Source organism: Calidris pugnax, unplaced genomic scaffold (genome assembly GCF_001431845.1).
Source record: "Calidris pugnax isolate Ruff unplaced genomic scaffold, ASM143184v1 scaffold24, whole genome shotgun sequence".
Classification (NCBI taxonomy): Eukaryota; Metazoa; Chordata; class Aves; order Charadriiformes; family Scolopacidae; genus Calidris; species Calidris pugnax.
The window spans coordinates 2,265,182-2,288,140 of record NW_015090922.1 but is presented as its reverse complement, the minus strand read 5'-3'; the positions used below and the strand labels follow the sequence as shown (position 1 = coordinate 2,288,140).

The window sequence follows — 22,959 nt, the reverse complement described above, 5'->3', positions numbered from 1 at the left end:
GGATGCCAACAACACTTTCTGTGTAGGTGGTGAAGACTTCTGCAAAACTTGACATCTTTTTAAAAACAAAAAGAAAAAATGGAATAGTGGAGATAAAAACAGTGACTTTAACTCTGTATACCAACAGCAAGGTGCATAGGAGTATGTGTTTATTTGTCGTTTTAAAAAGTTGTAGTTATACATACTTCTTTTCTGTATAGATTTACCTATTCAAAGTTTCTTTAAGTGAGAATGCCGTCTAGTGGGTCTTGAATATACTTACTCCACCAGATGTTGATGAAAACTAAATATACAATTGTCTTTCCTATTGTCCTCCCATCAACTTGGGTTTTTTGGAAGCATGGCCATCTCTAAAATACAAAAATCTTAATTCATGGAAGTTGTACATATGGTGAAATGAAACTCCTCACAAAGACTTGGTGGTCTTGTGATCACAATTCTTCCTCTTTGAAAGTCATTGCAAGTTTCATACTGACTTCAACAGGTCAAAATTCAAGCAAATCTGCAAGCTGGAGTTCAGTTATATCGGTAATTTTGGGACTATGCTTTGCGTGAAACTTGCAGAAAAAGTTTTTTGAATCAATCGTATCCTGTAAGTCTTCAGCACATCAGGTGTCAAATTAGGAAACTTTGCCTTGTTAAACAAGGCATTGAAGGGTAGAGTTGTGCTGTAACAGTAAACAAGTATTACATTTCTTACCCAACCAGACCGAAGTAACCGATGTCGAGTGGTGATCTGAATACAAGTTTTAATGTGTTATCTACAAAAAGAAACAGCTTCTTGTGTGTGTGTGTATGTCTCTCTCTATGCAAGTATTAAAACCATCAGAATGCATTTGGGGAAGTAGACACAGAAATGTAAACTTGTAGGAAGGTTAACTTAAATTAGGAAAAAATTGTGCATCATGATCTGCTTTAAATTACTAATATTTTCCTTTTTAATTTGTCAGTTGCAGATGATGTTAGCAAGATTGAAATGCAAAAAGCTATTTTGGAACCAAGTAGCCACAAAAAGACTTGTGAGCAACCAAAAGTTGAAAGATCTTCTAAAAAGTCTTTGAGAGGCAAAGTTCGTACTTATGATAAAACAAGTATGTAAGTTTTAGCATTGGGGTGCAGACTATACTGTTAGGCCTGTACAACCAATGTATTTACTTCAGATTCATATTGGTATCATGCAGAATATATTCAACTGCTACTGTCTTTCCTCATCCCTCTCCTGCCTTTAAGAGCAGACGTGTAGGGGAAGAGCCGATGAAGCTGTAAATGAGAGTGCTGTCATTTTAAACCTTATTTCAAAGGCCAACAACTTTAACCTCTGCATTCACCTGATTTATTTTTTTTTATATACCTGATCTCAGAGCAGAATTTCAGACAGCATTTGATTTTTTTATTTTAATGTTGTGTATGTTTTATGGTTAGCTACAGTAAATTTTCTTTTCATTGGAAGATTTGTAAGGAGTAGTCATGTTTTCCTATGTATCTTCCAGGATCAGTGTCAGGAAAAATAGATTTTGATCATTATTTCTCCATTAAAAATGGCTGTCACTGAGACTGAAAACTGGGAGGGAATGATACCACAACTGGATTCCAATTATTTTTTTCTTTTTTGCAAACTTTTTTTCTCTGTACAATTTTAATAGGGGTTAAAAAGCATGGGAAAAAATATTTTTTTAAGCTTTTTGGGACTTCTCAATTTATTTTCCATAATGTTATAGAATCTTTTGTTCAACTGGAGTGTTCTTCCCCTATGCAGGGCTAGGTTGGTCTGATTTCTAAAGGGGTAATATGTTTCCATGTAAAAATGAATGTCTTTTAAATAGTAGAAATAAAAGTTTTATTGTTATTCTTTCATTTTTAACAGTCTTTTTGTTTAGCTGAGATTTTGCTCTGCCTTCAGAAGTCTTTTCTCATTCTTTCAGTTTTTTTAGCATTTGAGAAGGTCTTTGGCCTGTAAATCATATTTTTTCTACTGAGTACTTTGAATTTTGCTGTGTAAATTACACCAAAGATCAGTGTAAAATCACTGGAAATTGATATTACTTTGAAGTCACTTGAACCACGGTTCTTCAATTGCAGGAAAAACCAACATTTGGAATATCTGATGGCTTTTATATTTTTTGAGAAGGACTTTCTGAGACGTGTTTTCAGAGTCTTCCAGCTCGGTCTAAATAACATTAGACCAATCTTCCAAACTTGTTAAGGCTTATGCAATGAAGCTAAAGAGTGAATGGCTGGCTCTCTTTTGTAGTGAATCTAACGGTTTTATGTTTAAGGGAAAAAAGCCAACACTGGTTTTGTTTCTTTTCTCAATGTACCAGAACCAATTGATGATGATGTTATAACGCATATTTTGAGGCTTCGAGGCAAACTTGGCTGGCAAACAACGTTACCATCGTGTGAACAATTAGCTGGAGAGACTGATGTGTCCCGACTGCAGGAGTTCACGCTTACGGTGAATTTTTCTTTCCCTTCTCCACATCCTGTGCAATTACATTCTAGAAATTCTGTTATTATCTAAAATACTTATTTCCTGGAAGGTTTTCCCCTGAAAAAAGATATCACTAATACTTACAATCTTTACCTGTATAGGTGTTTGCTACTAAAGAGCCTTACAGTGGTATTTTTAATCTTAATAATGCTTACCACTGTTCTCATAGATGGAGAACTGGAACTACTAAAAAGTTTGTTCATGTTTGGATAAAAAAGTTGTAGTAACATTAATAGGGTTGTATGGGACTGTTTTCTTAACAAGAACTAGTGATATTTAACTAGCTGTTAGTGGAACTAAAAAATAATTATTTAGATTGGAAATAAAAGAAAAATGCGATGATAACAGAGTAATTTATTAGTCAATTCAGCATTGCTACTAAGCTTCTTATCAGAATATTTGGGTATTTTTTTGACTTTTCTTCTCATAGTCAAATATATAGATATGTAGCTTGTAATCATGAAAAATAAATTATATAGATATCATGTAAATAATTTCCTCTTTTGACAGAGACCATTATTGCTAAAAGATACTGGGGAATATATATATTGTCTTCAACGAAACAGAAACAACTTTAAAGTTCCCTACAACCCCTACGATTTACAGGCTGTCTCTACAAACACAGCTATGCAAAACGAAGTGTATTGGACGGTTACAGCTTCATTTGTGTCTAAGGTAGTATTGTACAGCACACAGAGCAACAGAAACCCAGAGATTTCCTCAGAAAGAATGTTTTTATTTATTATCATGTTGCATTCCCATTGCAATTATGTTACCGACTTTGCTTAAGACCTTGCTCGTCCCTCCTAAAGACGAGTCCTCTCTTGGCTTTGTTTAACTGGATGCTAAAAAACAGAAGAGCAAAGTTTATTCTCTAACTCAGAATGAGATTCTGTGACCAGTTTAAGTCTGTGTAACACTGACAAGAGCGTGGCTTTTAAGCCACCCTCTCCATTGCACTGGTACTGGTGATTTCATGGCCAGTATCGTGGATCGTCTTACTAATTTGGCTGAAAATGAATGCAAATAATTTATGTGTGTGTTTATCTGCTTGCCAGGTTAATTTTGTCAGATTATAGAGTGAATCCATCTCACCAGGAGCACAGAGTATTGATATTCCTTAAAGAGCCACTAAAAATAGTACCTTTTAAGAATACATACCACATTGCATGATATTTCATCGGTTCTTAAATGTCTTTGAAGCCAACTCAACTTTGAAGCCCTTTTTCTCTTTAACATCAGTGAAGTTTAGAACTAGTATGACACTAACCTTGCGTTGGAAGAAGTGATAATTGCATAATTTACATAATTGGATTGTTGCTGGATGCTAAAGTTAAACTTTTTGTTGTATGTATGAGATACGTGATTTGAATGTCGGAAAATTACAGACATGGCTTAGGAACTGGTGCAATTACTGTTGTTAAGATGGGGAAGATGTTTTTGCTATGAGTGGAGGTACCAAGCTTTTATAAAACCAGACTGGAAGGGAAAAAAAAAAAAGTGTTAGGACCCTGACTGGGAAAAAAAGACTGTTACTTTGTTCCTTTGCCTTTAGAAATCTTGCTGTAGTACAGAAATTTGAAGTATAACCTTGATTTAAATACAAAGTGATGTGTTCCAAAATGTCTGTAATAAAAAATTTACTACTTACTTTGACTAAACCACAGAATTATTAATTCAAAACAATTAATTAGTGCTTAGTAGCCATTCTTCTATCTCTTATACTCCCATGAAAGATAATGAAGATTTCTACTGTTGCCACTTCACTGGATTCTTGTCACTCAGACTCCAGTCCATAATTTGAAAAGAAAATATGTGAATTTACAATTCACCATTTTTTATATCCTTTCACACAGCTGTGAACATTCTCTATGGAGAATGAAAATCTATTTGCTTACCCTGCTGTTGATGCGGTTATAAGGTGCTGTTTGCCTACATGAAATATAAGGCAGAGGTTTGAGAAAAGGGCTTTTGGAGTTTGCCAGGCGTTGTGGTGAGCACCGTCTGGGGGGTATATCTGCCCACCTTGTGTTGGAAATCTTTGCATAAGTCATTCTCTTTTCCAGTATTGTATCTTGTAGTGATGGGAAAAATTTATATTCCATAGTTTTACTTGCTAACAGTGAATAAGTGCATTCAGATTTCTCCTTCTTACATACTCTGTGTGAGATAAACCACTTTTTTTTAAACAAGGAGAGTCAGTGGGCCTACATAAATAGATTTTCAAATGTGCTGAGGGGCTTTCCTAACTATCAGAAGACTTGAATATCTGCCAGAAGTAGTGTGTATGTGCCATAATGACATATTTTAATGCTAGAAACATCTTAATATTTAAAATACTAAAAACATGTAGAAACTATAAGCATGTTCAAAATAAAACAAAAACTATATTGATAGACAAAATGTGATTAATTTAGCCACCACTGAGGTCATCAATATTCATGCTTTTTGTCTTTGATAATGAAAATTCAAATTCTTTTTGAAAGGGACTTATGTATTTTTTCTTAATGTTTTTCCTAGTTTTCTGCAGACCGTAATTTAGGAGAAATGGAAACGACACCAGTTCCACAGTGGCTGTATGAAAGGCAGATGTATTATAAGTTACTCAGTTTTAATTTATTTTCCAATTTCAGGTAAGGAAATTTTAAAAAAAAAAAACAAACCACCAAAAAACCCCACAATTGACGGTAACTAATTACAGTAATAATTTTCAGTATCTTGCTATGATAAAATGCCAACTTAATACTGTTTTAATTCCTGCATAGGCATTCAAGAATTTAAAGAATTACAATACCTAAAGACAATCTTTTTGGTTCTTATGTCTAAATCATTAAAGGAGCTAAACATCCGCTTCTATCTTTTGTTATTTTTTGTTTTTTTCTTGTGTATTTAATGTAGAAAAAGTGATAATATCTCTAGTAATATCTTCCTGTGTGGTAAATTTTAGGACACAAGTTAATTTCTCCTATTTATTCTCTTTCAAGTAATATAGACTATATGAGATAGCTAGTACTGCTTACATTATATAGAATGTATTAAGGCAAATTATGTAGCATAAAATAGAAGGAAATATTTAGTGGTGAAATTGTCACGTTCTTTGGGCTGGCTGTTTTTGAAACATCAGTAAAAACACGATAGCTGAATTTTAACCTCTTGCTTAGATGTATATTAAATATCCATTTTCTACACATTTGTTTCAACATTTTATTTTTATTACTTTTTTAGGGGAATACCCTTGTTTCTGGTTTAGTTTTGCTTTTCATCTATAGAATATTGCTGGAAGTGATTCAGCTTTGGTACTTGACCCTGTTTCTTGTGTTGGATTTGTTCATGCATGTTTTTTGTGCGTGCATCAGTCACCACAATGAGGCATCCCAAATTTTGCATATTTTTGAAATTGTATTTTATGTTTGCCAGTACTATCTTCCACATGAAAAAATTAATGAAAGTAATCATGATCTTATTTCATTCCATTGCTCCACAAGATTCTGGTAACATTTATTGTTACTGAATATGTGTGGTTTTGTGTCGATTAGAGAATTAAAGATTGCTGTGATGGGAATGTTTAGAAGGCAGGTAAACCATCAGTGAGTTATGGGATCTGGGACGCTTTGCTTCAACCTGTGGCTGTATTTTCAAGGCCTTTACTGTTATCTGGTGCTTAACGTACATCCCAACAAGAAATGTCTCATACCAAGACCCAGTTTACACAGGACGTTCTCAGCAGATGTTGGTAACAAGCCCAGGCTGGGCCTTCGTGCAGTTAACATCAGGCACAGCGGCAATTTTTTACTAGGCACAAAAATTGCTTTTGCAGTTATGGTACGTTAAGGATGCTTGTGTTCAGGTTTAAAACAAGCTAATATTAATGTTTGCTTAGTGTACTTTGTCTTTTGTGGGTACAACAGGCCTCTGCTTTAGCTATACATTTCATACATGCATCGGGTGTAGGGACAATGTTTGGGAGCAGATTTAGAAAGTGGAAATTGGCTAATTGTCCAACAATCTGTCTCCCAACAGCGTTAAGTGCTGCTACTGAGCTGTTGCGACAGCAGGTGTGACAGTCTATAGAATTTACATGCATAAATAATTATTTCTTTCACTTCTAGAATGAAGAAATACTTTCTTGTCTGGAAAATCAATGCTAGAAAAAGCAAGACGCTCAAGACCAAGTCAGTTTGAACGTAGGTTTTTAATGCAAAAAGAATTAAAGAATACTTCATCTCTTTCTGTACAGTCTAGCAATTTGTTTCTTATTTTTCTTAAATACTTTATAAATCAACAAAGACCATTATACAAATACTAGATTACCTGTTGGTAACAGCATGGACGTACTCTCATTTTTATGGTACTTTTGCCTTGCTGAGAAGGAGCCTGGAATTTTAATCTGGAGAAACCTGAGCTTTAATTTTATGTTTGTCTAGTTTTCCAAGCACAGTGGGATTCTGCTTTATGAGTTAGGATTTTCTATATAAATGGGTTGGAAATAATAATACAGTGTTGCAGAGGGATCGCAGCAAATCCAGGTTGAATACGGGCTGAATGAGAAGATGGAATTCAGGCTATATGTTGAGGTGAGTAAATAAAATCCCATCACACTTCATCTATTCTCCTTAAGGATGCCCATTATTGGCATGTAAATAATATTTTTATTGTGTGGGTTTGATGACAACAAAGACTTTGTTAATGCTTCACAAGAGATCGCAGAGTGGATTTTTTTTTCCCCTTTTACGGAAATGTATCCTTTAGTTAAGCTTACAGGTTTTTAATTAACCCTTGTGTTAGGAAGACACTCTTTTCTGGGTTTTATATCAAAATTATTAGTTTTGTGCTGAGAGCATATGGATTCAATCTTTCGCTTGTACCTAGGGGTAAGGAACTGGGAAAGATTGATGGCCTTTTTCTTCCATTTGAGTAGTCAAGTGGGAAAGGCATAAACTGTCAGGTAGTCCTTTGTCCAGTTCTAAAGTTACTGAAATAGGAAAGGTGTTCAAGTAAACAGTGCTTTTAACTGCATAAAATCTTAAAACAGTCATTTATAGAATGTATCATTAAAAATAATATATGATGAGTCAGCTTCTGAAAAAAAAATCATGTTTTCTCTTTGCTTGGCATTAGTCAGAGACAGTCATTAATTCATACATTAACGCTTAACAGATAGATAGCGCTTTCCCTAAAAGCAGATTTTTTGTAGGTGGCAAGTTCATCAAAATTCAGTTGGGGCACTTTAAATGACTGACTATAGAATATTTTTAGTGTGTTTTGTCAAAATCGGATTTGTCTTTTGAAATGTTTTTATGTCCTGAAATCATATGACCTGAAACTGTAACCTTTTCATAAACTAGAAAGCAGTCCTGATGCTCTCCACACTTCAGCATTTGAATAAATTTGTGAGCGAGTTGTTGTTCCTGTAAACAAAGGTGGTGAAAGAGAGTGTAGTCCTTATACAGTCTATAAATCTGTTTTGTTGAGTTTCTGTGTTTGGGTTTATTCCTCAGTATGTTGCTGCCCACATAAAGTTATTGGACCTTCATGTAGGTGGATTAGTGCAGGACACTTTTTCAGAAGGAAGTTGTTGACTACGCAGCCTGTTCCTCCAACTAATTGCTCCTAAAATGATTTAGATCCCTATGCATTAAGAAAAACAATTGAAAAGTTATTTTGTCAGACTTTTTCAAATTCTTCATATTTCTTAAATGCCATGTTGAGGCAAAGCTCTTTAAAATTTATTCATGCAATAAACAAGTTTGGTTAAGCTACTCCTTAAAGTCATTAAATTATATATATTTTATATCCTTATATATTTTACCCCTTTAAAAGAACCAGATAAAAGAAGAAATACAAGTTTTTTACAATTTTTTTTCTCCTCTCCGTTTACTCCTGCATTATATCCCCAGTTTCCTAACAACTTCAGGGCAGTTAGTTTGGTCATTCCAATTGACAAACACGTTGGATTTTTCTATGTCACTTCTTTTCTGGGTGTAACATTTCTGGAATATCAACAGTTATTAAACAGATGTACAGTTTTTCTGCCTCCTCCACTTTCATCTTTGTTCTTTAGGACTTATTTAGAAATTTCTCTGTCTCAAGCATAACATCCTCAGTCATTTGGAATTTTGAAACTGGGCTTTGTTTTTGGGGGTGGGTTGTTTTAGATGTGTGAATTAGATACGTGCTATCCCTAATATACTGCTCACTATGAAACTCTGCAGAGCGTTTTTAAATTAATTTAGTCAATTAGCCAATTTTAAATTAATTTAGTCAATAAATTAGTGTAAGCCTTTGTGTAAACACACTGGTCACATGCTATAGCTTCAGCAGGGAACCTGTATGCAACCCACATCAACTATTTTTATTTTATAGTGAAGGAACTGGGAAGTGAATGAAGAAGACCCGCTTTTTACATTGTTTGCTGAAGATGCAGGGACATTCACAGAACAACCGCTCTCCTGAAGACCAAAATGTGAATTTTACATACAGAAGATGCACAAAAATAGAATAGAAGAGTATGTAGAAGAGGAGATACTTACTGTACAGTAACTGCAACTCCTTGAGAACGTGCCTCAAGACGTAATGCTGAAGTTTTTGCTGTGTGAACCTTCTCCATCTGGCTTGAGTAGCTCTATGGGAACCTGCCATGATTGTTTACTACGAAGAATGCAATGGAGAAGGGTGAGTGTCTAAAGCAGTAACCAGATTGGGGACCTCTTGTGGGAATAGACCTATGCTACCAAAACAGTGCACGTGTCACAAGGTTAAAAAATGGGGCTTAAGCAGTAATGGTAGCTTAACTGTAGAAGAATAATTTCAGAAATTCTATATTTAAGCCCCAGAAGTGTGTGCACTGCTATATAAAATGAAGCAATATCTGTCCTGAAAAGTTAACATTATAATAACAAAACATTGAGGGAGAATGTTAAGAGGGAAGTAATACTAAGTGTTGATAACATAAATAAAAATTTTTAGGCAGGCTTTGAAATGGTTGAAAATGATTGTGCAGAATAACAAGTTGAACAAATGTAAGAAAAAACAATTTTGTGCTCTTTGCAGCAGTTTGCCTTTCTGATAACGCTGTTTCTCAGAGCTGTGGTAATTTAGACTGTGTTTAAGTAATTGCTTGAAATTGAGTTGCTTATTCTATCTCACCTCGCATATAACTGTGCATGCTTCGGGACCATCGCAACTGCAAGCAGGATGTGTCCATCTCAAATCAATAACTCCATATATTCTTAGCTGCGCTTCCTTGACATCACACACCGGGCTCAGTGAACAACTACTAACAAGTTCAGATTTTAGTATCTTTTCAGTAGGATCCAATGTACCTTAATAACCAAATTAGGTTTAACTTTGCTTTATTCATTTACTACTAGTATCAATATTCTCTACTTAAATTTTTGGTAATAATTTAATGTGTATTAACATTTATTAACATATAAATGCCATGAATTAGAGGCATTTCTTTTCTCTGATGTCTTTTTTTGATATTTTTTTCCTAAAGGGGAGATAAGTTTGGGTGTTGTAGTTTTTTTAGAAATATTTCTATCAGATCCCAGAGTAGACAGTCATCAATTAATTAATTTATGCCATCTTAATTAATATTGGCGATCTGTTTTCAGGCTTCTGTTGACAGAGAACTACTTTGGTCCTACAGGTAGAGGGAAGACTACAAATGGAGATTTTAAGAAAAGCTTTGGTACTTCTGTGTACTGCAGATTTTGAAAAAAAATAACCAGATGTTGAGCCTTCTTTGCACGTAAGTTTTTCAGAATGTTTGCTGCTTATAGTTTAAAGAGGATGACTTTATAGAAAAAAAAAAAATTCGTAGTTCATGCAGAATTATGAAACAAACTTTTAAAAGATTATAAATAAACAGGTATTTATTTATTTTTTCACTAAAACAATGCTAGAAATACCACATTGGCATCTCTTTATAGTAGCCCCTGAGGTGAGGGAAAATACTTCTGGCAACAATATTAAAAGTAAGACATTCAGAAAAGTTTAACTTTGCAGCGTATTCTTCTAAATGACATGTCCGTATTCTGAATTGTACAGAGGGCGTTTAACAGCAATAGGGGTAACTGGCCCCGAGCATAACCCTGGTGTCCATTCGAGTTGCAGGTGCCTCTGTGCTGGTTGAGCAAAGCCCCTTTGATGGAGTCTCTGGAGCGGAGCTGGGGAGCTCCAGCAGCGCTGTCCCTACCCCAGAGCACAGCGGAGAGAAGGCTCGCTCCAAACTCGGACTGTCCAGCAGCAAAGCAGGTAACGGAGCTCTTGGCACCAAACCATCCATCTGTTGGTCCTTCCTTTCTAGCGGGAGGTTGTCTGCTGAAAATAGCATCCCTTCTCCAGAAGAGGATGATTTCAGGATTTTTTGCAACCATAATGCTGTAAACTGTGCAGGAAATTTGACAGGCTGCTGTGAAATACTGCAGCTCTGTGCCAAAAGACTGGCTGGCAGGTATTAGATTTCTGTGACAATTATAGATTTTCCTTTCCCCTCACCTTGGTGAGTAATCACAGCAAAGGAAAGGTCAAAGTCACCTGAGAACGACTCAGGCAACCAAATAGACTTTTGGTTTCTTAAGCTGAACTTAAATTTGCAAGTTTTCAAAAGCTTTTTGTCAGATCTGAATTTAATGTCATGACATTTTGAGGTGATATCACTGAGCTCCAGAGACAGCTCTCCTGGCTTCTCTTCAGGCTGTGACAGACACTGATGCAAGTCTCTTGTGTGTTGGAGGTAACAACTCCTACCTGGCAAGTCTGGCTCGCTCTCACAGGAGTCTTGAAAAACTTGTCCCTTCAGAAGGTCTGAATTCTTTCAATGACAAAACGAATCAAATGATCCTGTTTATGTAAGTAATTGCAGCCAATTACAGAGCTGCCATAATACGTTAGTATTATTAGGAAATTGCAAGAAAATCTTTTTTGTCAAATTGCAGGTTTTACAACCAGATCACATTCTTCTGTGTTACCATTCATGTTTTCTGCTCTGATCTCTCTCAGAACTGAAAATATTTCCAGCTCTCCATCACATTGCTCAGTTTGTTTTGCAGTTTCCAGCCACGTATCTCCAGATCTGGGGCTTGGAGTTGGTGATCTTTAAAAATCCCTTCCAACCCAAACTGTTCTGTGATTCTACGATTAGATTGAGGATGGTTCCATTTTTCTTATGGTACATTTCTGAGGAGTTTTTTTTTCTAATCCAGTCTGCCAGTGGGACTTCAGTCTTACAGAAAATGGGGTTTATTTTTTAATAGGAAACTCCTTTATACTCATGGCAAAACATTCCCTTCTTCATTTATCTTTCTAATAGCAACTTGTTTGCAAGAGAAAGGAAAAAAATCAAAGTTCTGATAGCTGATTTTCATTATACTGTTGTTTTTTTTTTAAGGATGAAGTAACTCTCAGGACACTTCCAAGCACCTTGCCTGTGTTCATCTTCCAAGTAAGTCACCAAATTAATTTGCCTGTGATTTCTCCCAAACCCGTATGAATCCACAGCAGGAGCTTCCTGTCATATTCCAAGTATTAGTTGTGCTTTATCTTTTTATACCAACAGGACAAAACCCTTTAAAGCCATTCCTTATCTTTTAGTGTCAGATGCTGAAAAGTCCTGAGATTTACATATTTCATTAAAGAGAATTTCTCCCTGGCATAACTGACTTGGGCAAAGATGTTACGAGACTATTCAAAGGGAATCCTTTGCACCAGTCAGGGCTCATTCGGTGAGAGCTCAGGCAAAAATGGCTTTTTTTTTTTCTTTTTTCATAGAGTGTTCCTGCAGATGGAAACTGCAAAGCAGCCATTGGAAACTCCACTTAATTCTGTATTTGTAATAAGCTCCCACTGAGCTTTCACAAGCCAAACCTGAACTCTCAGGACTATAATTTTACCCGTTGCTCTGGTGCCTCCCTCACGCTGCCTGGAGGTTGACTCAGTGTTACTGCAGGACACCTCCTCACGGAGCAGCTGGGAATAAGCCAGGAGCTGGGAATAAGCCAAATTAGGTGTGGAGTAGAAAGACATTGATGAGAAGAGGCAGATTGGGAGAATCAAGCAGGTAAAATATTTTAGCATCTATTTCACATGTTCTCTGCCAGTTGCTATTTTAATCCATTATTACTTAAAAGCTGCTTCTGTTGATTCGATTCTTTTTATCCTATTTTCTCATTTTCTCACTTAGCATTTCACTTAGAAGAAGCTGTGAAAATTAGGTATTTCTGCAATAGCAGATACAGCCACAACACATTACTAATTTGATGGAAGAAATTTTAGGCAAACGTATTCATGGAGGAGCTTATGTATCCCTAATATTCTGTAACACCTCAAAATAGAAACGTACAATGGAGAGACCCGACGCGGTCTTAAACACAGCGCTGAAAGTGTTAAACTATTGTCATTCAGTAAGTCATCGTGTCTACTGGGCCATTGCTCTTTCAGTGTTAGTGCTGACTTACCACAATGGCATGAAGAAATACTTATTTTTGTTTCATTTAGTTCCACTTTCTAAATGGCATAAAAAATACCAGGTACACTTCATAAAACAATGATTATCATGGAATAGATTGCATTTTTATATTACCTTTCCTTTTTTATAATTATAGCTCCGTATACAGACATATGGTATCAGAAATATTAATGAATGTAATTAAGAGTATGGATTTTACATATATATATATATATATATATAAGCTATTGGAGTCATGTAGTTGAATGGGGAGTCTTTGCATTACTGTTGTATCCAGCTGGCAGTTTCTATTGGCTTTTCTATTAGTAGCTCTAGTACAGGTATTTTTAAAGCTGTGTTGCCAAAGGAAATCATTTGAATTTTTATGTGGCTTTGAGCTCAGCTTTTTTTCCCCTTTTTCTGCTCATTAATTTCTGCTTCTATTCCTAAGGATCTACCAGGTATGACAGTACTTTTCCCAGGAATTCTCTTAATCTGATTTTTATGCTTTAGATGGATTCCTTCTGGTCAGTCCGGCTGAGTTAACCTGGCAACACCCGGCTCCACGAGGGAATATGAGCATCATAAGGAGGAGTCCTGGGCAGCTGGTCCTGGGAAGAGCGGACAAGCTCGTGTGGGTGCAGCTCCGGCCTCAGGGACCCTGAAACAGGTTGGTGACACGAATATTTGGTCTCGCAGTGAACAAGGCATTGCACAAGTATCAGTGTAAGTGTCGGCGTGTGCTTCCACTGATGAGTATCTGCTCAGGTGTGTTCCTCACCCTTGGGATTGCTGTTACACGTTTCCTCCTGAACATCTGCAGAGACATTTCTCAGGGCTGTTGCGTGCACCGACTGAAATTCTCTTGGCATCCGCAGCTTCCACAAGGGTTACTTTACAAGGGCAATATTACCAGGTTAAAATTCCCCATTTTCAATGGCAAGTCACCTCCATTTACGTTTCACACAGGTCCCCGGGATGGCCTTATGATCCAGCTGCTGTTCTTTAAGGTGTTACTGCTCCAGGTTTGTTTTCTTCAGCCGAGGCAGGAACCGAAGAACACATGGCCTCACTGAGCCCTTACCTTCTCACAACCCTTTACGCAGAGGACACGCAGAGAAGCAAACTGGGAAAAATGTGATCTTTCAACAGGAAGGCGGGCTGTTCACTACCGTGAACGTGCGGAGCTACACTGTGAAGTAACAAGCACCAACCAGGCACCTGCTCCACCAAGTGCACGTCGTCTGAAATGCAGCGCTGTGAGACAGGAGGAGGTTTTGCCGCAGCCTGTCTGCCTGTCACCCCAACAGACGGCAGGAGAACAAACCACGTCAAGGTGGGAAAGGAAAATTGCTTGAACCATTTGGCTACTGTGGCACTGGACCATCTTCTGAGGAGACGGAGGGATGGGAAGGTAAGATGATGCGAACGCGACACCATCACACACAGACACACACACATAAAAGAGCTGCAGTTTGGCCACTTCAGCCTCTTCTTCAAAAGGTTTCCCCCAATCCTGTGATGGGGCATGAAAAAAAGGTAGAACTGATGATTTAAAAGAACTTATCAAAAAAACCCACAGAATCAAACCAAAACTAAATCCAGTGCTCAGCTTTTCTGAAATACTAAAAACATAAAAGCACAATTAAAGTATTTTAGGGAACTTCCCCACCAGAAAAGACTGTTGAAGTTTGGGGTTTATCTACAGCCAGTGCACAATGGTCTCCATCCACACGTGGGAGGGGTTTTACACCCACTCCATAAACACCTTTCACTCCACGAGAGGAAGAACTATGCTTCTGATACATACAGAACAGCTCATTAAAACTTGTAACTTAAGCAAACATTTTTATTACCTGTGGTAAGTAATTTTCTGTAGGCACAATGGCAGTCACTGTTCCTGTAGCCACGTGTCCTGTCGCCACAGGGGTCCTGTTCACGGTAGGTGAAAATAGCACAACATTTCTGTCCTGTGCAGTACCCCTGCAGCTGTAGTGGGGTTTTGACTTCTAATAGAAGCTGCAGGGAAAAATACAAGATAATACAGGCCAAACAAGTGTTAATTCTGGACTAACAGCAGGGAGGAACAAAAAGAGGTAACACGTGAGCCTCCCCTGCTTCACTGGACTCTGTGAAGACGCAGGTGGGTGAGCAATGGAGCTGACAGACAGACAATTCTAAGAACACACGTGGGTCTGTGAACTTGTGTGTAAAGAGAATAGGGAGAGACATCCTTTCCTTAAAATTCCCAGACAGACCAAGAGAAGCACCAGACACGACCTTGTAACGCTCAACCCACCACCACCGATACAAAAGGAACTCCAGTAGAGTCACATCTTCACTTAATAAGATAAATCAGTGCCGTTTTTTTTCAGATAGATACAACCATGAATGGGGAAAGGAAAAAAAACCAAACAAGCCACTACTTAATTTTCAGCAAAAGCTTTATTTTTGTTTATAGGCTTGTTTGTATTAAAAACAATTACTTCAAAAATCAAATTCACATAAAACTCAGCATGTAAATAAACTGAAGTTATTGGTCAAGACCCATTCCTGAAAGACAAGGGCTGCAGATGACATTTTAACAGCCTCGTGTGGCAACAGATAAAACTGGGACGGCGGCAGCATCTCCTGCTTTACAGGCCAAGGAGTTAAACTGTCCCTCCCCAACCCCCCCCTTTAGTACAGCCACAAACTGGTTCAGTGAAATGGTTGCTCTATTTCCCACTAATCCATTGGAAAAAAAAAGGTATCCCAGTTTGATCCGGTGCTTCACAGGCACCGCCATTTCCTTCCAGGAATCAAAGGACTTGTCTGAAAACCTTTTTTCCTTACACCACTAACACACAGCCACAATCAAGCTACATTATATACATTTCAAATGTACAATTCTCTTTAAAAAAATGCCTGTGTACAAAATAAAGGGTTCTTTTCTTTAAAAAAATGCCATGCTAAATTTCAATTACATCAACATTTTTAAAGAATCAAAATAAATTGATGAATAACAGCAACATTCTGATTGATTAGGAACCTTCCCGCAAGCAAATGTAGAGGTACCCGCACTATATTTAAAAGTCTAATAAGCTTTTTTTTGGACCATTTGTGCCATAAACCTCATGTATGAAGTATGCAAAAAGTTGTGATGACAGTAGAAAAGCTAGTTAATTAATGCAAGATTATTTCGGTAAAATATAAAATTATTCTACTTACGAAGCCAGTACTGCAAAGGCATCTGATTTACAGCCAGTCAGACAAAGAACACAATTAGCGACTACAAGACATACCTCAGTTAAAAAGTCAATTATATACAAAAATATATTAGAAAGTGGTCGAGTTTAACCACAGGCTCATGTAAAAAAATGTTGTTTTAAATAGCAATAGCAAAAAAATAGCTGTTTTCTCTATCTGCAACAGTACAAAAGGCAAAACCTACATATGAGGTAGCAATGCCAAATTAAAAAAACGACTTTGGATTGAGGAGCATTTCCTATATTTTCATAGCACATCTGTCAATACAAATATTTAAATGAACACTTCAATTATTTCAAGAATTAATACATTAATTTACAAAAACCTTTATTCAATTAACATTTTAAAAAAGAATTCCTGGAAATGGACTTAGTTACTGATTTCTCCTGTTTCTAAAAAAAGCTATCGCATTTTCCAATCCCAACACTGTACAGCAAAAAGGTGGCGGCTTTATTATACACACCGGGTAAAGGCTATGGTACATTAAGACATAATTTACAACCATCAGAATAAGCCAACTGTGGTCGGTTTTATTCCTTTCTATCAAACCTGCCCACCCTGCGCCTTTGGCTGCCCCCATTGAAGGCTCGGGGCAGGATCAGGGTTCGCTGTGGCATCCACAGCTGAACCAGGGGTTTGTATCATCTGCCTTCAGGAGCCTGAGCCAGAAACGGGGCTTCTCTCTGGGGTCAGGGCTCAAACTGCCCCAAGAACAGGGGGAGGGGACACCTGAACCTCCCTGACCAAAATACAGACCCATTAATGAGAAGCCAGGAGGGGACAATTGGGCACAAGCCCCTCCTGTGGGTCAAACCCTCTGCCTCCAGCTCCACTGACCGAGAAGCCCCTGCTCCTCCTCCCATTCAGGCTTCAGCCAGACACCTGAAGTCAGATGGTACAAGTAACAGCAGGAAAAGGAACTGGATGGAATTGCTGTATTTATTGCATTAAGAAAATAATATACTTTACATCACAGTGCTTAATTAAATGCAATTAAAAAAATGTAAACTCAGGATTCTAGATAAAATTTAACTTGAAAAATTCGGGCTCCAGAACTTTTTAAAATTCACAGTTTTTTTTTTTAAAAATTGAAGTCACAGACAGTCAGTTCACGTAACTCACGTATTTAAGATGACTTGTAAATCCCTGTTGATGCACTCCACTGTTTGGTCACTTTTTTTGTTTGGTTTTTTTTAAATTTTTTTTTAAAAAAAGCCTAAATAACAAATAGACCAAGTGCAAGGTAAGAGGTATTTTTTTTTTTTTATTTGCCAAGAAATAAACTTCAGAAGTAATTTTGGAAGGGGGGCAGGTGGAGTGCTCTAGTAGATGTAAGGAAATATGCGGTACGGAACGCGCCGACAGTACCTTTCCCAGGCCAAGCCGTACTTTTGCTTACAGTGATGTTCATCACGAGCTTCTCGATGGACAAGCAAACAGATGAAATAGATCACGTAGAAATACGGTAAAATGTGATTAAAACCTGTAGAATAAAGTGAGAAAGTCACTTCAAACACAGAAAAAAAAAATATCTAGAAAAGTTAGGTGTTAACGACATCTCCTAAGCTGGTAACACACACATAGTATGGACTGTTGCGTCTTATACTGTAAAGGATCAAACAACAGGACAGTGCAAAAATTGTGTGACGTGTTTATATGCAGGTAAGACACACAAAAAAAGAAAAAATAGTACTTACATTCTGAGTCTCAAAATCTACTAACTTCCCCTCACAGCCCTGAAGGGGCTACAAGAGATGGGGAGGGACTCTTGATCAGGGAGGGGAGCAATGGAACGAGGGGGAACAGTTTTAAACTGAAAGAGGGGAGATTTAGATGAGATCTCAGGACGAAATTCTTTCCTGTGAGGGTGGTGAGACACTGGAACAGGTTGCCCAGAGAAGCTGTGGCTGCCCCATCCCTGGAGGGGTTCAAGGCCAGGCTGGATGGGGCTTGGAGCAACCTGGTCTGGTGGGAGGTGTCCCTGCCCATGGCAGGGAGTTCGACTAGAACCTTTAAAAGCTCCTTCCAACCCAAACTTTTCTATGATTCTGTGATCCCCTCCCACCCATTCCCACCCACCACACAGTTACAGCAACGCTTTCACCTCTGCCATTACGATACTGACAGAGGATTCAACTCCTCCATTTTCATGAGGGGAAATCCTCTTCGGGGTTACTTTCTACAAGCATATATGCTAATTTAGTACCATCTAATTTCAATTAAAATCCAAAATAAAATTAACCCCTGGAGCGACACCTGAATTTGCCATTCAATTAATTACAGGTTTTAGTATCTCAAATAACCCTCACTTTGTGTTTCAAACCCAGTCAGATGCCAACACGTAAAAGCATTTTTTATAAAATCCACTTTAGTTTCAGGAACTTACCACAGGGCAGGGACCACGCTAGAGCCATGATGATGTCACCCAGATAATTAGGGTGACGAACAAAACCCCACCAACCCGTGACAAGGAGCCCTTTTCCAGTGGCCGTGGGTATAAATTTCAGATCTGTGAAGAGAGCATTGTAGTCAATGCAACAATTGAAATGTGTGTTTAACAAAGAGACATTGTACAGCAATTGAACAGATGAAAAATGCACTTACAGGCCAATTTGGGATCTGATGGATTCCTTCGGAAATTATTTTTCTGAGAATTTGCACTACGGAATATGTAATACCCAATACCTGAAAAAAAATATTATTTATTTTGCATTTTCAGTATTTTCCAGTCCTCTTTCCTTCAACAAAAGCATTCTGCTACGCTTCACTCAAAACGTTTTAAGTCACTTCAACTCCAGAGAGCACCCATCTAAAGCCACTTCAGCAGAACAACGAGGTGTCCAGATTCTTATTTATCCTTCATTTAATAAAATGAGAATTTATTATATTTTTGGTATTAAACAGTAGCCAGACACGCTTCCACCAGCTGTGGTGATACAGAAAATATGATTGTTGCATCTTGGCTAAAGCTTCCCTTCACACCTCAACGAAACCCAGTCAGTACTACTCTGTTGCTACCAGTGATAACAGTAACAGTTGCTCCAACTCACAGTTCAGAACGGTGATGGCAGCAGCAACGGGCCAAGAAATGGCCGTGGGGTGGCCAACTAAATAGAAGGCCTGCAGGCTGTAGACAAAGGGAACCCACACCAGATCTCCAAACACCAGCATGAATCCAAATCCATCATGGGTAATGTCCATTGTAGTCAAAACAGCTTCCTGGGAACGGGAGGAAGGAATTTACAATTTGCAAAGCCTCGTTCATGTAACATTAACAGTTCATACAATCGGTATTTACCTCGTTCCACAGAGCATCCACCACATACAGCAGCTGAAAGCTGTTCACGAGTACCATCGACAGAGAGGGCGTGCTCTGATTGTGTATCTTCATCTCAGCCAACAGCATGGCCAAGTTTATCACCACCTAGGTTAGAAAATACGCTATTACAAATTTTCCTTTTAAGAGATGGCAGTCTTTTCTGTTACATTATAGATGTTTTTGAACAATATTTAAGTTTTACAAAAATAATAACCCATTTCACAAGCAATAGTTTGCAACTACCAACAGTTCTCTGTGCCACATTTAAGCAAATAAAATAAAAATCTCTACGATTACTGACTCACCCAGCCAATCAGTCCAGGACGCAACTCACAGAAGTATTTGAGGTCGAAACTGCCAATCCGAGGGTTTAATTCATGTCCAATAAAAAAATCATAAACCAGATACCCTACAGATAAGACACATCTCTGTTAGCAATACTGCTCCTGTTGTCCTCCACCACGCTCCCCAGAGTAGTTCCCTCTTCCTACTAACAATGCCTCGTTATAAATAAAAAAGTATTTAGGTTGGCAAGAAAAACATAAGAGTAAATGCAAAATAGAAAGCAAACTCCCCATGGTTTATATTTTAAGCAGCCCAAGTATTTTATTTTCTAGGAGCATTAAACATTTTGGAAGTTACTACTACAGTCTTAGTTCTTTCTTGACATTTGCTCCTTCTTTCTTTTCAGCTTTCTCCTCAACCTCACATCACAGTTTCTGTGATCATGATCTTACAATACTAATTCATTCTAACAAGTATTTTATTTTCTAGGAGCATTAAACATTTTGGAAGTTACTACTACAGTCTTAGTTCTTTCTTGACATTTGCTCCTTCTTTCTTTTCAGCTTTCTCCTCAACCTCACATCACAGTTTCCGTGATCATGATCTTACAATATTAATTAATTCTACTTTTTTTCCTTCTTCACTGCTCTTCTCTGGGAGGAAGAGTTCCTTTAGCTGTAACAGCCACCTGTCCATTGGAACAGATGGTCAAGAAGGGAAAAACAAAACCTTGACTTCAAGTTATCCCACACTACTGAGTTAGCAAATAGCAAGCACTTTGCGGAACAGTTACAGAGGCTGCTGTGCTGCTCACAGAGACCAGGCCTGTGCCTGTCAAATTAAAACCTGTTTCTGATCATTGTATTATTTCCCCTCACGCACAAACACACGGCACTGACAAAGGAACTGAGGCTGTTTCAATACTTCATCTTTACACTGAATGTTCTGTCCAACAGCTCCCTTTCTTAGTCACTGTATGATCACTTTTAATATGTTTGACCACATTTGTTTAATATTGAATGCTAATTGATTTCTCAGTCTATCCTCCAACACACGGCACTGACAAAGGAACTGAGGCTATTTCAATACTTCATCTTATTACACTGAATGTTCTGTCCATCAGCTCCCTTTCTTACTCGCTGTATGATCACTTTTAAAAGCAGTTTGTTTAATATTCAATGCTAATTGATTTCTCAGTCTATTCTCTGTCCTACAAAACCCCAGGCATAAAACTGACACTTTCTAAGGAGGGAATCTCACAAAGGAATCAAAATTTATTTTGAAAACTCAGCTCAGCTCACTAGATTTAAAAGGGCACGACAAAACAGATGTTTAGAAATACACTGTAATTTCAAGTTCTGTACCTGACTTCCCACTGCCAAAATACTTAGATTTTTCCGGTTTCCTTTTTCTTTCCATTCTCAGGTGTTTGGGGAAAAGGCCCACGAGCGGGGGCACTAATGAAGCAAACGAGGCCCCTTAGACAAACGCTTAAAACTGAAGGGAAGGACCCGTCCCCTCATCGCCAGGGGACTAGACCCACCCAAGTATTTTTGCAAAAGCTGCTCAAGATAATCCAGCTACAATTTTAAGCATTTTACAGCACCTGAGCGTGAACAAAAAATTGCCGTTTAACTTGCAACGTGAATTTTACATTGGTAGAAAGTAAAACTCACAGTATTATAATAACCAGCCCTAAATCTAGCCTTTAAAAAAAAAAAAAAAAAAAAAAAGGAACCACAGGAAACGATTGGCAAGAAATTATCCACCATACTTGGAACTCACCAGAATTCCCACTGGGTGCTAGTTCCTCCTCGGGCGCTTTCAGGGACTGGATGTAGAGGTAAATGCTCAGCCCCAGAGAGAAGGCTGCAGCCGACACCGCAAACTGCATGAAGTGATCGTACAAATAATGAAGTTCAAATTGGAAGTATAATAAAATCCCAACAGCTGCAGCAGTCAAAAGAAAAGCGTAAAACCCTAAAGGATGCAGAAGAAAAACACGTTAGCCAAAATAAATCAATCATTCTGCTAGAACCTACCCAATCCAGCCTTTCTGCATTTTTATGTCTGTATTCCAGTAACATCTTGCACATCCCACACTCTTGAGGTTGGGACTTCTGGAGCACAGCAATATGCCCACCACATTCTATCTACGCCCTGAAATTTCCTGTGCTCCTCATCGAAAGGAAAGGAGGCAGAACACCCAACGCTCCTCCATTTTTTCCAGCACAGGATCCAATTTCAGATTTTGGTGGAAAAATGGGAGCTGGCACTACTACTATGAGGTAATGAGGGCGGGTCACAAAACCTTATCTGTGGGACAGCACAGATAACCGTATTTTCTTCTTCGAGTTATCTTCATATATACCTTGATACAGCATTAAAATAACTATTAAGTCAAAACTTTTGTACTTTGAGAGTATAAAATCACGTAGAAGGGAATAATGTCCAAAAATAAGCAGGCAGCTCTACACAGCTCTCACTTAAGTACCTCCTATGAGCAACCTCACAGGGTCACCAAGGCTGAGGTTGGAAGGGACCTCTGGAGCCCATCTAGTCCCTCTCCCCTGTTCAAGCAGGACCACCCAGAGCCAGTTGCCCAGGACCAGGTCCACACAGCTTTTGGGCATCTCCAAGGATAGGAAACTCCACAACTTGCCCATGTGGCCTGTGTCAGTGCTCGGTTACCCTCACAGTATGAAAAAAGTGTTTCCTGATGTAACGTCTTGCTCTTGGGACAGTTAGTTCCTCATCACTACTAACCTCCTTCTTCCAAGAAAACGTTCACCCTATTTTATGAAAGATTTACAACAGCTACTTAGTGCCGTGCTGTCAGTGCGGCTTTTGCTCTACCTATTAAACTGGCTTTATCTCAACCCATGAGTTTTTTCCTCACTTTGACTCTTCTGAGTCTCTCCACCATTGCAGCTGGGGGAATGAGCTGCCGGCGGGTGTTAAACCACCCCCAGTTTGACCAGAAAGCCTGTCTTTCATCCCTTGTGTCTTACAGTACTGACAACTGTATCCCATTTCAGAATAAGCGACTGCAACGCACTCACCATTTATCCGGTACTGCAGTCTCCTTCCATTTGAAAGGGGCAGGCCTTCCACAACCTAGGACGAATAAAATACTAGTGTTTAACAACGTACTTTTTTTGGGAG

The 22,959-nt window shown here is 38.2% G+C and overlaps 2 protein-coding genes across 2 annotated transcripts in view; one reads left to right on the top strand and one right to left on the bottom strand.

The window, feature by feature from the left end:
* Positions 1-21,521, top strand: part of DNAH14 (dynein, axonemal, heavy chain 14) — a 27,716-nt gene extending 6,195 nt beyond the window's left edge. Inside the window, exons 5-15 of the mRNA XM_014950718.1 lie at positions 951-1,091; positions 2,322-2,455; positions 3,002-3,166; positions 5,012-5,124; positions 6,601-7,065; positions 8,855-9,163; positions 10,610-10,750; positions 11,886-11,939; positions 12,266-12,554; positions 13,455-14,355; positions 21,220-21,521. Coding sequence (XP_014806204.1) covers positions 951-1,091; positions 2,322-2,455; positions 3,002-3,166; positions 5,012-5,124; positions 6,601-6,673 — 626 coding nt within the window. The 3' untranslated portion in view covers positions 6,674-7,065; positions 8,855-9,163; positions 10,610-10,750; ... (2 more) ...; positions 13,455-14,355; positions 21,220-21,521. The remainder of the gene's footprint in view (positions 1-950; positions 1,092-2,321; positions 2,456-3,001; positions 3,167-5,011; positions 5,125-6,600; positions 7,066-8,854; positions 9,164-10,609; positions 10,751-11,885; positions 11,940-12,265; positions 12,555-13,454; positions 14,356-21,219) is intronic.
* Positions 17,398-22,959, bottom strand: part of LBR (lamin B receptor) — an 11,614-nt gene continuing 6,052 nt past the window's right edge. Inside the window, exons 6-13 of the mRNA XM_014950717.1 lie at positions 22,857-22,911; positions 21,580-21,774; positions 19,815-19,918; positions 19,489-19,614; positions 19,241-19,409; positions 18,795-18,875; positions 18,577-18,699; positions 17,398-17,673 (exon numbers count right to left, since the gene is read on the bottom strand). Of these exons, the coding sequence (XP_014806203.1) occupies positions 17,513-17,673; positions 18,577-18,699; positions 18,795-18,875; positions 19,241-19,409; positions 19,489-19,614; positions 19,815-19,918; positions 21,580-21,774; positions 22,857-22,911 (1,014 nt within the window). The 3' untranslated portion in view covers positions 17,398-17,512. The remainder of the gene's footprint in view (positions 17,674-18,576; positions 18,700-18,794; positions 18,876-19,240; positions 19,410-19,488; positions 19,615-19,814; positions 19,919-21,579; positions 21,775-22,856; positions 22,912-22,959) is intronic.